The sequence below is a fragment of the Tamandua tetradactyla genome, chromosome 11, assembly GCF_023851605.1.
Source record: "Tamandua tetradactyla isolate mTamTet1 chromosome 11, mTamTet1.pri, whole genome shotgun sequence".
NCBI classification, from domain to species: domain Eukaryota; kingdom Metazoa; phylum Chordata; class Mammalia; order Pilosa; family Myrmecophagidae; genus Tamandua; species Tamandua tetradactyla.
In genome coordinates, this window is record NC_135337.1 from 95242428 (window position 1) to 95258604 (window position 16177).

The 16177-nt window shown below is 49.4% G+C and overlaps 1 protein-coding gene across 1 annotated transcript in view; it reads left to right on the forward strand.

Moving 5' to 3' along the window:
• The window catches only part of NWD1 (NACHT and WD repeat domain containing 1), a 55346-nt gene that overhangs the window by 32699 nt on the left and 6470 nt on the right, over positions 1-16177 (forward strand). Inside the window, 5 exon segments of the mRNA XM_077119643.1 lie at positions 1018-1226; positions 5499-5771; positions 7915-8005; positions 11633-11787; positions 13738-14014. Coding sequence (XP_076975758.1) covers positions 1018-1226; positions 5499-5771; positions 7915-8005; positions 11633-11787; positions 13738-14014 — 1005 coding nt within the window.

Consider the following 16177-nt stretch of genomic DNA (forward strand, 5'->3'; position numbering starts at 1 on the left):
ATAATATTTCTTTAAAACACGTTCTTACAAGTGGGATTTCTGAGATAAATTATATGCATGCTTTTCCTCCCCTCGTCCCTTTCCCTAACTTTTTATTTTGAAATATCATAAAAAATTGTAAAAATAGTATAGAAAGTTCCCATGAACCTTTTCTCTAACTTCCTCAAATGGTAATATATTATATAATTATAGTATGTATCAAAATCAGAAAATTGCACATTTGAACTTTTACTAAATGTTACCAAGTTACCTTTAAACAATTGCATCTAGACTCCCATAGAGCAAGCTGTAGCAGTTGCTGATTCCTTATAACTTTGCCAGTTCTCAGATAAGCAATTTTTTAAATTTTACCAATCTGATGGGTAATAATGGTATATCGGTATTTTATTTTATATTTTCATGGTTAAAAATATAGTCATGCATCATTTTAAAATGCTTGTTGTCCATCTCTATGCTGTCAGTAAATTTCCTGTTCTTACTCTTTGTCTAATTTTTTGATAGGATATTTGCATTTTTCTTGCTTAATTGTAAGAACTCTTTCTTTATCAAGGACAATCTCCATCTGTCCATCCCATGTCACAAATATTTTCTTCCAATCTCTCACGTGCCTTTCAACTGTATTTTATCTTCCTGAAGTTTTATATTTTTGCGTTATCAAAGTAGTCCATTTTTCTCTTTATATCTTCCAAGTTTCTTAGACAAGCTCCCTCCAAGAGTATAAAATCTGTTCCTTTAATTTCTCTACAACATTACTTTGTTTTCCACGTTAGGATACTGAACTTTTATAAATTTCAATGATCTCTCTATTAGAGTCGATATCCAGGACCATTGGTTTTAATCCCAGCCAGTTGTTGCACTTTTAATTTAGCTTTGCCACGTAACATTATTATTTTTTTAATTGGATATGTGGGCTCTGTCCATCTTTTCAGGTAAATTACATTATTTCCAGGAGTTCTGGGAGTCGGAAGGTGAGAAGTTTCCCAGCTCACATCCTCTCCCCAACCCGCCCGGCCGCAGGAGAGGTGAGGTGCCTGGAAGTGTTTGCAGCAGGGACGCTGGCCATCTCCTCGTCCAGGGACCACACGCTACGCTGGTGGAACCTGCTCTCTGGCCAGGAGAAATTCACCGTCTGGGACCGAGGCTCCGAAGGTGCCCGCGAACCTCAGTTCTGGAGCCTTCACGTCGACGAGGCGAGCAAGGTCGTGTTCTCGGCCTCCGGCTCCAAGGTAGCACATGGTGTTTGCAAAAGCCGAGCCGCAGATGCGCAGAGGCGGAGCTGCCCCTCCACGAGAAGGGGTTCCCTTCTCAGGGGGTTCCTCCATTGGCTGGCAGGCTGGGGGGTTCCAATGTCATCACTGCATACAATGATCCTAACAGTTCTTTCCTGGCCCTAAGATCTGAGACTTTGCATCTCTTCTGACATACTCATTTGTGCTACAAATGTCCCTCTAGAGACAGCTTTGCCCACATCCCATGAAATTTATATGCTATACTTTTGTTTCCATTAAGTTCAAAATACTCTCAAACTTCCCTTTTTGAGAAAACTATTTTTATTGAGAAATCTTCACACACATGTAGTCCATCCGCAGTGTAAATCAGTGACAGAATTCCATCGCTTAGTTGTTTATTTATCACCATGATCATTTTTAGAATATTTGCATTGCTCCAGAAAAAGAAAAAACCCATATATCACATACCCCTTACCCCTCCCTTTCATTGATGACTAGTATTTCCATCTATCCAATTTTTTTTCTACCTTATCCCCCCTCCATTATTTTTTTTATTTTTTATTTTTTACTCATCTGTCCATACCCTGAGTAAAAAGGAGCATCAGACACAAGGTTTTCACAGTCACACAGTCACATTGTAGAAGTTATATCTTTATACATTTGTCTTCAAGAATCAGGGCTACTGGAACACAGCTCAACAGTTTCAGGTACTTCCCTCCAGCCTCTCCAATACACCATAAACTAAAAAGGGATTTCTATTGAATGCATAAGAATCACCTCCAGGATAACCTCTCGACTCTGTTTGGAATCTCTCAGCCACTGACACTTTATCTCATCTCATTTCTCTTCCCCCTTTTGGTCAAGAAGGCTTTCTCTCTCCCATGATGCCGGGTCCTGGCTCATCCCGGGAGTCCTGTCTTGTAGAGGGGCGGGGCAGTGAGTTCCCCTGCCAAGCTGGCTGAGAGAGAGGCCACATTTGAGCAACAAAAGAGGTTCTCTGGGGGCGACTCTTGGGCATAATTACAAGTAGATTAGCTTCTCCTTTGCAGGAATATGCTTCATAGGGGCTCTCAAATTTCCCTTTTGAATCCTCCTTTGACCCGTGGGCACTGTAGACACACGCTAGTAGTTTCCAAACATTTGGAGGGCTCCCAGCTAGCTTTCTGTTCTACTTCCCATCCTAATTTAGTTCCATTTGTATGATTTGATTTGAATCCTTTCAAATGCATTGGGTATTGTTTTATGCCAAAAATATGGTTTCTGCTCCTGGAACACCTGGAAACAGTGGTTATTCCACTCATTTTAGCTCCTTGATGCCAACCATAACCCTATGCTTTGATGGTTTTATGAATGGAGACAAACAATAGCAGAGCAAGGAAGGTCTTAGCAACTAAAGTCGAGAAAAAAATTGTATTTATGTCTCAGTTGCGTTCCTTTTGAGTTGAATGGCCTCTAACGTGTCACATGCTGCTTTAACTCTCTGAGTGCCAATTCTTCATCTGCCACACAAGTTAATGCCTGCAAATAATTGTAGCAATAAATTGTTATATTACACAGCATGAGTTCTATGGTAGCTCATCGTGAGTGCCGTGCGTTTTACATGGGGCTGTTTCACATTCTTGTGAGCTGTCGGTGTACAATACACACAGGCTTTAAAGAATTGGCATGATAAAAATAATATAATATACTTCAATAATGAATTTTTATACTCATGCCATCTTGAAATGATAGCATTTTGAATATATTGAGTTCTATCATTAAAATTGATCTCACCTCTTTTTATCTTCATTAAGGCAGCTAATAGAAAAGTTTAAATAATATATGCGTATGTTATTATGTTATATTGTTATTGCACAGTGCTGTCTTAAATATTAGAGAGGTGTGGGTTATTTCAAAGTTGGTGATTAAAAATTGTCTTTGTTATCAACAAAAACATTGGACATGCAGTTGAGTGTAAAGAAACAGTCCCAGAGAAACTCACCTTCAGCTTTTACATACTTTCATTTCATGTGGGGTGTGTGTGTGTGTGTGTGTGTGCATGGGTGTATATTAAGTGCAATTGGTATAAACCTATATATGCTGTTTATGAAGCTATTTTCCCATTAATATATCATGAACATTTTCCCCACACCTTAAACATCATTCACAAACAAAATGCTTAGTGATTTCATAGGATTCCTTTATGTGGCTCCCTCACAGTCTATTTAATGAATCCCTTTTTGTTGGACATGTAGGTTGTTTCCAGTTCTTTGCACTTCCCAATAACTGAGAAAACATTTCTTGTACACAATCTTTGTGTGTCACTCTCCTTATTCCTTTGGTTAAGTAAACCCCAGAATTACAATTAATGGGAGAGTGTTTAATATTTAGATGTCACTGTCAATAAAATAATATTTTTGTGTGGTCAAGCATGAAACTGCTTTAATCAATAATCACTTGTAATGAACAGATTTTTAAAATTTTATTTATTTTTTATTTATGCTACTTAACAACATACAAACACAAATATTCTTAGCATATGATCATTCCGTTCTTGTTATATAATCAATAACTCACACCATCATCACATAGTTGTATATTCATCCTCATGATCATTTCTTAGAACATTTGCATCAATTCAGAAAAAGCAATAAAAAGAAGACAGAAAAAAAATTCATACATGCTATACCCCTTACCCCTCCCCTTCACCCATCACCAGCATTTCAATCTACTAAATTTATTTTAATATTTGTTCCCCCTATTATGTATTATTAATCCATACGTTTTACTTGTCCGATGATAAGGTAGACAAAAGGAGCATCAGACATAAGGCTCTCACAACCACACAGTCACACTGCGACAGCCATATCATGGTACAATCATCTTCAAGAGACATGGCCACTGGAGCACAGCTCCACATTTTCAGGCAGTTCCATCCTCTCTGGTACACCTTAACTAAACAGGTGATATTTATATAATGTGTAAGAATAACCTCCAGGATAACCTCTTGACTCTGTTTGAAATCTCTCAGCCATTGACACTTTATTTTGTCTCATTTCACTCTTGCCCCTTTTGGTCAAGAAGGTTTTTCTCAATCCCTTGATGCTGAGTCTCAGCTCATTCTAGGTTTTCTGTCCCACGTTGCCAGGAAGGTCCACACCCCTGGGAGTCATGTCCCACGTAGACAGGGAGAGGATGGTGAGTTTGCTTGTCGTGTTGGCTGAGAGAGAGAGGCCACATGTGAGCAACAAAAGAGGTTCTCTTGGGGGTGACTTTTAGGCCTAATTTTAAGTAGGTTTAGCCTATCCTTGGCGGGGTTAAGTTTCATATGAACAAACCCCAAGATTGGAGACTCCACCTATTGCTTTGGTTATCCCCACTGCTTGTGAGAACATCAGGAATTCTCCATACAGGGAGGCTGAATTTTCCCCGTTTCTCACTCTGCAAATACTTCCCTATTCGGTGATGAACAGATATTTTAATGCCAACATTTTTTCCCTATTTTTAAAATGTTTTATTTTGGAATAATTTTAGATTCATGGGAAAGTTATGAAGATCATACAGCATTCCCTTCACCCAGGGTGCACTAGTCAAAACTAAGACATTAACATTAACATTTAGTTGCAATGAGAAAGCCCAGGCTTCTTTCAGTTTCATCAATTTTTCCACGAATTTCCTTTTTCTGTTACAGGATCTGTATTAGTTAAGGTTCTTAGGGAAGTAGAACCCACAGGAGATAACTACAAATATGAGATTTATAAAAGCGTCTCATGAAACCATGGGGATGGAAGGATCCAAAATCCGTACGGCAGGCCATGAGCTGCCAGCTCTGTAAGGGTCCTCAATAGACCCCCCAGGAGAGGCGGGTGGCTGAAGCAGGGAGAGAGATTGAGTCTCTCTCCTGAAGTTTCCTGAAAAGCCTGCAGGTGATGAGATTAAGTACCACTCACTGTAGAAGACACACCCCTTGGCCAACAGCAGATGTCATCAGCCATGGATGCAACCAACGTGCTCATGATTTAAGTCCATGAAATGTCATCCCAGCAATAGCCAGGCAAGTGCTGGCCCGACCAGACAACCGGGCACCAGCACCTGGCCAAGCTGACGCATGGACGTGACCATCACAGGGTCCAATGCTGCATGCCACTATTTTTTTCTTTTTGAACTAAGAGAATGCTAAAGACAAAATGCAGGAACTGTTTTTTTTTTAAAGGTGGGAGCTTGCATCAACCCTGGGCAAGTCTCAATCCAGGTCCCCACTGAGGTGTGTTTTCCTTGTCATCCCGCCAGGTGAGCGCCTGGAATCTGGACACTGGGGAGCTGGTCTTCAGCATCCCGGGGGAGGCCACTGACCCCTGGGTGGCCATGGCCGTGCTTGCCCACTGCAGCAGGCTGCTGCTACTGTCCAGGGGTGGGGCGGCCACTCTGTGGGGCTTGGCCACGGGGAAGCTGCAGGGCCAGCGCCGTCTGTCCAGCACCGAAGGGGACGCCCTCAGCTGCGGGACCCCGCTGCAGAAACAAGGAAAGGTGGTGGCTGGCTTCAGCGATGGTGCTGTCTCCTTGGTGAGGAATGTCACCGCAGATGGCGGTGCTAGCGCGGCTGTCGGGCTCAGGTGGCTGAAAGGTGGGGGGGTCAGCTCACCCTAAATCCACTTACAGAAAGCATGTGGCTTCTTAGCTCTAGGGACTTATAATCCAGGGCACTTCAGGAAACATCTGCCGGGGTCTCCTGGGGGCAGAGACCACCGCTGAAGGAGCAGGAGAAATGTCAGTTCCTCAGGGAACTCCTAACCTACGTGGATGGGTGATTGGTGATGGATGGATGGCTAGACAGACAGATAGATGGGTGGGTGGGTGGGTAAGTGGATAAAATGATGGATAGATGGATGGGCATGGATGAGTGATGGATGGGTGATGGATGGGTGATGGGTGGGTGATGGACAGGTGTGGATGGGCGTGGATGGATGATGGGTGGGTGATGGGTGGGCGATGGATGGGTGATGGGTGGGTGATGGATCGGTGTGGATGGGTGATGGATAGGTGATGGATAGGTGATGGGCAGGCAATGGATGGGCATGGATGGGTGATGGGTGGGCGATGGGTGGGTGACAAGTGGGTGACGGATGGGTGATGGATGGGCATGGATGGGTGATGGGTGGGTGATGGGTGGGTGATGGATGGATGATGGATGGGTGATGGGTGGGTAATGGATGGGTGATGGGTGGGTGATGGATGGGTGATGGGTGGGTGATGGGTGGGTGATAGGTGGGTGATGGATGGGCATGGATGGGTGATGGGTGGGTGACGGGTGGGTGATGGATGGGTGATGGGTGGGTGATGGATGGGTGATGGGTGGGTGATGGGTGGGTGATGGATGGGTTATGGGTGGGTGATGGGTGGGTGATGGATGGGCGTAGATGGGTGATGAATGGGTGGTGAATGGGTGATGGATGGGTGTGGATGGGTGATGGGTGGGTGATGGATGGGTGATGGGTGGGTGATGGGTGGGTGATGGATGGGCGTAGATGGGTGATGAATGGGTGGTGGATGGGTGATGGATGGGTGTGGATGGGTGATGGGTGGGTGATGGGTAGGTGATGGGTGGGTGACGGATGGGCATAGATGGGTGATGAATGGGTGGTGGATGGGTGATGGATGGGTGTGGATGGGTGATGGGTGGGTGATGGATGGATAATGGATGTAATGGATGGGTGATGGGTGGGTGATGGATGGGCGTAGATGGGTGATGAATGGGTGGTGGATGGGTGATGGATGGGTGTGGATGGGTGATGGGTGGGTGATGGATGGATAATGGATGGGTAATGGATGGGTGATGGGTGGGTGACGGATGGGCGTAGATGGGTGATGAATGGGTGGTGGATGGGTGTGGATGGGTGATGGGTGGGTGATGGATGGATAATGGATGGGTAATGGATGGGTGATGGGTGGGTGATGGATGGGCGTAGATGGGTGATGAATGGGTGGTGGATGGGTGGTGGATGGGTGATGGATGGGTGATGGGTGGGCGATGGATGGATAATGGATGGGTGATGGATGGGTGATGGATGGGCATGGATGGGTGATGGGTGGGTGATGGGTGGGTGATGGATGGGTGATGGGTGGGTGGATGGTGGATAATTGGATGGACAGATGGGAAGAGAGAGAGATGGACAGTTAGGTAGGTAGATGGATTGACAGACAATAAATGGATGAATGATAGGATGATGTGGTCAACAGGGCAAATGTTAAAGCTGGTGGCTCTGGGTGGGGGTATGTGGGGAATCTCTGTCTGGGTTTTGTATCATTTTTGCAACTGACTGTGAGTTTGAAAGTATTTAAAATTAAAAAGTTAAAAAGAAAGAAGGAAAGAGGGAGGGAGGGCGAGGGTGGGGGAGGGGAGAGGGGCGGGAGGGAAGGGTGAAGGTGGGGCGAGGGGAGGCAGAAGGGAGGAGGGGGGAGGAAGGGGAGCCCTGTAGCGCCTCCCTGGCTCCCTCCTGTGCGATTTCCGGGTCCTTGCGTGGTCAGCGGTCCCGGCCTCGGCAGTCCCTACACTGTGACCACACGGGGTGCCCCGTCCATCCTGCCTGCTGTCCTCCTGCCCTGGGAGCACCCTGGTATCGCTCCCCCTGTAACAGAAGGGGAAATTGAGGCCCCGAGGGGGTGGCCGGCGGCGACTGCCCTTGACACGCATCCTCTGGCTCTGCAGGTTTCCTGTGAAGGAGACACCCTGCTGCAGAAGCTTCCGGAAGCCGTGCGGTTCCTGGAGGTCTCCGAAGATGAGTCCCTGCTGGCTGCAGGTAGGTCTGCTCCCCTCGGGGGTGTGGCAGGGGCAGCTGGGGCAGGGGAGGGGGAGAGGAGAGGGGGAGGGGGTGCCCGTGGCCGTGAGCCCTGAAACTTCCTTTACGAACTCTGAAATTTGAGCTTCGTGCTTGTGTGTCATACAAGGCTAATCTTATTTCGATTTTTTCCAACTTGCTGTGTGTGCACACCCCCGAGTGCACTGGGTGGCAGGGGGCGGAGGGGAGCCTTTCCGTGTGTGAGTGCATCGACCCCCACAACCCCAGGTTTAGGGGTGCTTCCACTCTGGCAGGAAAGAGGGACAAGTAGGTAGCTGTAAGAGCAGCTGGCATTAGGCAGGGACAGGCATAAGGACGGTGGGAGGGAGGGAGATGGCCCCTTCTTCAGTCCTGGGTAGTCAGGGAGGGCTTCCCGGTGGAGGTGACCTACCGATGCTACAATGTCATTTCAAGGGCTCAAAGGCATCCCAGACCAGCGCTGTCCACACCACACATGACCACATGACATTGCTGATGATCTGGTGACCCTATTTGAAAAAAAACACAAAGAAATGAATGAAATTCATGCAATTAATATATTTTATTTAACCAAATAAATCCAGAATTTCAACATGAAACAATACAAAAAGTATGAATGAGACACTTCACATTCGTCTATTTTGAACTAAGTTTTTTTTTATATATATATTTTTTATTTTTATTTTTTTTATTAACGGAAAGAAAAAAAAGAAATTAACACAACATTTATAAATCATACTGTTCAACATATGCACTCAGTAATTCTTAACATCATCACATAGATGCATGATCATCGTTTCTTAGCACACTTGCATCGGTTTAGAGGAACTAGCAACACAACAGAAAAAGATATAAATTGTTAATATAGAGAAAAGAAATAAAAGTAGTAATAATAGTAAACAACAACAACAACAAACAAACAAGCAAACAAAAACAAAAAAAACCCTATAGCTCAGATGCAGCTTCATTCAGTGTTTTAACATGATTACTTTACAATTAGGTATTATTGTGCTGTCCATTTTTGAGTTTTTGTATCTAGTCCTGTTGCACAGTCTGTATCCCTTCAGCTTCAATTACCCATTGTCTTACCCTGTTTCTAACTCCTGCTGAACTCTGTTACCAATGACATATCTCAAGTTTATTCTCGAATGTCCGTTCACATCAGTGGGACCATACAGTATTTGTCCTTCAGTTTTTGGCTGGATTCACTCAGCATAATATTCTCTAGGTCCATCCATGTTATTACATGGTTCATAAGTTTATCTTGTCTTAAAGCTGCTTGAACTAAGTTTTCAAAATCTGGTGTGACTTTCCCACTAACCTTGGGCCAGGGTGACTGTCCCAGACAGAACCAGTATCGTAGGAAAATATACAAAATTGTTTATCCTCCTCCATCGTCTGCTTGCCTGCTTGATTGCTACCTTCCACCTTGTTTCCGAAGGAATTTTAGGCGCCTTAAGCACGTGTAGAATGCACTGGAAATAGGAATGAAAGAAGAAAGCGAAACAAGGGTAGAGGACAAAATAAGATTCGGGGTCGGGACCAAATCGTCAAGAGGCCACTGTGAACAGGTGTGCCCCTCTCCAGCAGCTGGCGGGAAGCAGGAGGCCTGGCGGCTTGTGCTGTCTAGTTTTGGGGCATGAGAACCAGTTTGTTGCTTGGGAGCTAGGCCCCCACCCCGAGCTAGCCAAGGTCAGGCCAGGATTTCCTTCAAGGGTCGCTTTGAGGAGGACCCTAAGTGGAATTGCAGGTTGGAGTTACCAAAATGACCCTCACCTCTGACCCCAACTGCAGAGTTTGGGGGTCCCTGAAACCCCCAACAATTCGCAAGAAGGAGGAACAGAACTTGGCACAAGCACTGACAGTCACAGCGATGGATGATTGCAGCAAAAAGACGTGGAATAAAATCAGCCCAGGGAGGGGGCATCTGGGATGAGGTCCAGAAGAGGCCAGGGGTGGAAAGACACCCCCCCCCCAGGGCCCAGAGGTGACCCCCAGGAGCTGGGCAAAGGCCAGGCCCTTCTTTGGGGTGTGCAGGGTTTGGACAGCCCAGGCCTGCTGTGTTAACCCTTTACTGCACAGGGATGTCACAGTAGCTAATTTAATGCGTGTCTCCGAGGGTTTCCCACACTGCTTTCACGGGAACCTGTGTCCAAGCACAACATCACAAAGTGATTCCACAGAGGGACTGAAGTGACAATCCGGGGTGCTCTCGGCACCCAGCCTCCTGCTGACCTTGATGTGGTTGAGGAATTGTCACTGTCACTGAACTAAGATGCACAGCTCGGCGTCTCCCACGACAGCCCCTGCACATGGGAGGTGCTGTTTTAATAATAGTAGCTAATTCTCAGGTGCTGTTCTGAGTGTGTGCCACCCGATTCACTCCCCAGCCATAGTCCCGGGAGTTGGGCACTTTCCTTATTCTCATCTGGTAGGGGAGGACTCTGAGGCACAGAGAAGTTAAGTAACTTACCTGAAGACACACAGCTGTAGAAGGAACTCGGATTCAAACCCATGACCATCACCTTCAAACAAAGTGTGACCCTGCCTGCATCAGAACAGCCACTGTGATTTTATTTCCCAACACCTGGAAGATTCTTTGGGCTGCCAATCTCAGAAACAGCGATTACCCATGAAAGCACATGGCGGCCGTTTGAGTGGGACCCATGCTAAGTGGGACCCATCAACAGCACCCAGATCTGAGCTGTTGATGCAAATGGAGATGGGTGGGGGTCACGTGTGGGAGCCCAGGGACAGAGCTCCTTTCCTAAACTAAGACCACAGACGCATCCACATACTGAGCTGCTCACAGCAGCTGAGGTGTGTCCCAGGAAAAGGGGCTCCAGCCTTCTCACTGCTCAAAGGGAGCCCTTCTCATCTCTGCCTTGGCCTCTGCCCAGGCATCCCCCACCCCCTGTGGGTGTCACTCTCTGTCCCAGCTCCCAGGTCCCTTTCTAGCAGCGGGTAGTAAAGGGGCCTCAAAATGACATGTTCATCCGGGATGTGTCAGCACTCAAGCTAATGAGTCCCCAGATAAAACACAGGGTGCCCAGTTACATCTGAATGTCAGAAAAACCACAAATCAATTTTTAGTATTAATATGCTCATGCAATATTTGGGATGTACTTATACTAAAAAATTATTTGTGGTTCGTCTGAAACTCAGATTTAATGGGATGTTCTGAGGGTCCCCCCACCCCAAATCTGTCCATCCTCCACTCTGGTCTAGCCACACTTGCCTCCCCGCAGCTTCCTCAAGCACACCTGGACTTTCCCCCCGTCCTGGGCATTGGCGCCATTCTCGCCTCTCCTGCCACAAGTCACCGCGCGGACGGGGTGGCTCAGAACTGCAGAAATTTATTCTCCCGTGGTCTGGGGGTGAGGATTCCAGAATCAGGGTGTCGCAGGCTCAAAGGGAGCCCTTCTCATCTCTGCCTTGGCCTCTGCCCAGGCATCCCCCACCCCCTGCGGGTGTCACTCTCTGTCCCAGCTCCCAGGTCCCTTTCTAGCAGCAGGTAGTAGGTACACACAGTCAGCCCGTGTGGACTGCACCGCGCCCCTCCTGGTCCCCTTGGAGGGGCTGTGACCGAGCGCCCCCCAACCATTTCAGGCTTCGGCAGCGCCGTGCGTGTGTACCTGGCCGGCGCAGAAGGCTTCCAGCCCTTCATGGGCTCCGACCTGGAGCACGAGGACGCGGTGGAGGCGGCCGTCTTCGGGCCTGACAACAACCTGATCCTCACCGGGTCCCGAGATGCGCTTGTCCAGGTGAGGGTGACCACAGGTGGGGGGAGGCCACAGGTGAGGAGTGACCCACGGGTGAAGGGTGACCACAGGTGAGGGGAGGCCCACAGGTGAGGGGTGGCCCACAGGTGAAGGGAGGCCCACAGGTGAGGGGAGGCCCACAGGTGAGGGATGGCTTCAGGTGAGGGGAGGGCACAGGTGAAGGGTGGTCCAGGGACCCGCACCTCCCCCCCAACCAGCATTCCTCTGAGTCCACTCCGCAGCCGCCCCTCCCTCTTCCCTGGGGCCTGTCCCTCCCCCTCCTCTCCCCTCGGGCCTCAGTTTCCTCTCTCAGGCCTCCAGCAATTCGGATTAAAGCCAGCCTGATTCTGGCGGCGGCTCCTTCACTGAAAGCCCCGTGTTTGCAGGGTGGCCCCAGCAGCAGGGCTTAAGGGGTTCCCTGCAGGGGACACAGCCCAGTCTCCAGCACCCACGGAGCCTGACCCCGGGCACATCCGGGCCCTCGGAGCAGAGCAGGGTGGGGAGAGGAAAGTCCCTCGTAAGCGCGAAGTTCCCGCAGCCTGAGGTCGAAGCGGGGTTCGCCAGCGCGCTGGGTCTGTGGCCTCTACATCCATGGCCGAGGACCCCAGGCAGCTTTGGGTCCTGTGGGCTGTGTCTAGTGAGATTCATTTTCTCAGCGAACCTCTGACTTTGGAATACTTTTAGATTTACAGAGAGTTGCAAACCCAGGCTGGGAGGCTCCGCAGGCCCTTGGTCCAGGTTCCCCAAGCTGGGTTAAGGCCTCCGTCCTCGGCCGCTCGCCAAAGGCAGGAAGTTGGATTTGGAGCAGTTCCGTTAGCGCAGCCCCGTGCCTCCTGCACATTCCACCCGTTTTCCCACAGCCGCCCTTCCTCCAGCCCCAGACCCAATCCCCAAGCTCACCCTCCGTGGGTCTTGACATTTACTATTTTCAAAAGTGAAAACGGAGGAAATCCAAAAATCCCCACTCACTAATTCATTGAAATGACAAGAAGTCCCGTTAACATAAATCACACGATTTGGTGAAAAAGGACTGTTTTCAAAATCAAAGCAAATTCTTGAGAGGAGCACGGCTCCTCGGTTTTGCCCATCTGTCTGACGTCGGGCTTCCTAGAGGACAGTCGGACTCTCGTATCTGACCCTGTCATGCTGCATACCTCCTGGGATCGTGTCCGACGTAGCTTCCAGAAAACTCCACCGTTTACTTGTGTGAGAGAGAGAGTCACAAAGGGAAATGTCTCAGTATTACTGGGTGTTTCTCTTTGCTAAAGCTGACAAAACGCAATACACCAGAAACGGGCCAGCTTTTGCAGTGGAGCTGTACTCACGTATGAGTCCACAGCTCTGAGGCCGTGAGTGTCCAGCTGAAGGTATCGGTGGGACGACACCTTCTCTGAAGACAGGCCGCTGGGCCCCGGGACCCCCATCACCTGGGAGGGCACGTGGTGGCTTCTGCCAACCCTTTGCTCCCGGGTTTCGTTGCTTCCAGCTTCTGGCTTCACTGGCTCCTCTCTGAGCCTCTGCGCATTTCTCTCTTTTAGCTTCTGCCTCTCCTGGCTTCTCTCAGGCTTTTTTTCTGCTCATTTCTGTCCTTTATCATCTTATAAAGAAGTCCAGTAAGAGAATTAAGACCTGCCCTGAAGGAGGTGGGTCACATCTCCACTCAAGCTAAAATTCTACTCACCAAAAGACCCTACTTGCAGTGGTAACAGGATTAGCCCTAAGAACGTGACCTTTTGGGGTACATACAGCTCCAAACCACCACATCGGGTAAACGGGTTTGACCTGGAGACCCTCTGAGAGGAGCTGGGTGTTCCCCCAGGGGTTCCCCAGAGCACACTTTGAGAACATCCACCGTGGATGAGTGCTGAGCTGCAGGGGTGGGGGGGCAGCGTTTAGGGGTGCACTCCAGCCATGTGGGGAGAGGCTCAGCCCTGCCCCCTTCTCCACACACAGGTGTGGAGCCTATCAGAGCAGGGGACCCTGCTGCACGTCCTCCAAGGAGTCGGGGCGCCTGTGAGCCTGCTGGCCCGCGGCGGGGCCCTGGTAGCGTCCGCGTCCCGGGACTCTGCGTCCTTCCGAGTCTGGGACCTCACGGATGCCCAGAAGCCACGCGCCTGCACCCCCTTCCCGGACCGCTCCGGCCTCGCCGCTGTGTCGCACAACGGAAGCTACGTCTACTTCCCCAAAGTCGGGGACAGAAGCAAAGTCAGCGTCTGGGACCTGGCGGAGGGTCTGTAAGATCTCGGGGAGAGGGGTGCTGGGTGCTGGGTGCTGGGTGCAGAGTGCTGGGTGTGGGGTGCCAGGTACTGGGTGCTGGGTGCTGGGTGCTGGGTGCAGGGTGCTGGGTGTGGGGTGCCAGGTACTGGGTGCTGGGTGCTGGGTGTGGGGTGCTGGGTGCTGGGTGCTGGGTGCAGGGTGCTGGGTGCTGGGTGTGGGGTGCCGGGTACTGGGTGTGGGGTGCTGGGTGCTGGGTGCGAGTGGAAGCCCCCTCCTCTGGGACTTGATTTCAGAACCTGGGAGGCCGTGTGGATGGGGCTCCTGCTTTAGGTCAGAACCCCCAGGAGCAGAGCCCGAGGTGGGGATATTTGCACAAGTGATGCAGGCGGGGGGTCTCTCAGGGGCATCATGAGGGGCGGGGGGGGAGAGGACACCAGGATGGGATGTCGCTGGGGTGTGGAGTCCAGCATCATGGGGGGGCTCTGGAGCATGGACAGCCCCCCAGAGCTGTGCCACCCTGAATCGAGGGGGCAGCCTTCTGTCCTGCCATCGATCAGTCCCTGGCCGTAGGCCGTGTGTGGGCGAGGGGCTCCCTTCCCCAAGGGGTCTTAGGACACTAGGCCTGGGTGCCAACCCCAGCAGCACAGAGGCGGCAGGGGTGGGGGAGGGAAAGTCCTCCTTAGTGCTTGAAGCCACGCAGAGAAGCAGAGGTGCAGGACAGAGGGGGGCCACGCCGTGTGTCCCGGGGAGGCTGTGGCTGCCTCGGCATCCCTGACAGAGCTGTGTGGCCGTGCCAGAGGCCTGTGGCCCACAAAGCCACATCTGTAAGGGAAAATGGGGGTGAGGCCCGAGAGTGCAGGGGCACTGCGGCAGGTCAGGCCTCAGAGACCCTGGAGGGAGCTTGCGTTCCTTTCTGAGGGCACTGGAGAGCCCCGGAGCATGTTTAGCAGGGAGTGAGATGATGAGAGTTGAAAAACAAAATCAGCTTTTTATTCTGAAATAATTTACAGAACAGTTGCAAAACTAATTACACACCCTGGCAGGGAACTAACTCCAAACTAATCCCCACCCAGGTACCGGATCTGCCCACTTTTAACATTTTGACGCATTTGGCCTGTCATTCTGTCATCTGTCATCTGTCTGCCGTTCATCCATCCATCTATCTGTCCATCCATCCATCCATCCATCCATCAATCCATCTATCCGTCCATCTGTCCATCCATCTGTCCATCCATTGTCCATCCATCCATCTGTCCATCCATTCATCCACCCACCATCCATCCATCCCTTTCTCCTTCCCTCCCTCCATCCATCCATCCATCAATCCATCTGTCCATCCATTGTCCATCCATCCGTCCATCCATCCATCCATCATATATATCATCTGCCTATCTTTCTTTCTTTCTGGTATGTATCTGTATCCATCCATCCACACATCACATTATCTATCTATCCATTTATCCATGTGTCACTAATCTATCCAGCTAGCATCATCTATCATATATATGTCTATATCATACATCTATTCACCCATCCATCATCCAGCCATACCTATCATGTATTTATCTGTCATCTATCCATTTACCCACCTATCCATCCACCCATCATATGTATCATCTGTGTATATTTTTTCTGCTTTCTATCTCTCTCTAGCTGTCCATCCAAACCCGTCACATCATCCATGTATCCATGTGTTCACCTATCTATCCATCCTTCTAGTTGGGTATCATTTATCATATGTCTGTGTCTTTCTATCTCTATTTATCTTCTACCTATCTATGTATCATCTGTCTACTCATCCATCATCTATCCACTCCTATCATGTACTTATCTCTCTATTACCTACCCTCCCACCCATCCATCTACCCACCTATCTATCCATCCATCCATCCATCCATCCATCCATCCATCCATCCATCTATCCATCCATCCATCCATCCACCCACCCACCCACCTATCCATCCATCCATCCATCCATCCATCCATCCATCCATCCATCCATCCATCCACCCACCCACCCATCCATCTATCCATCCATCCATCCATCCACCCACCCACCCATCTATCCATCCATCCATCCATCCATCCATCCATCCATCCATCCATCCATCCATCCATCCATCCATCCATCCATCCATCCATCTCTGTATCCACTCATCTATCCATCAATCCATCC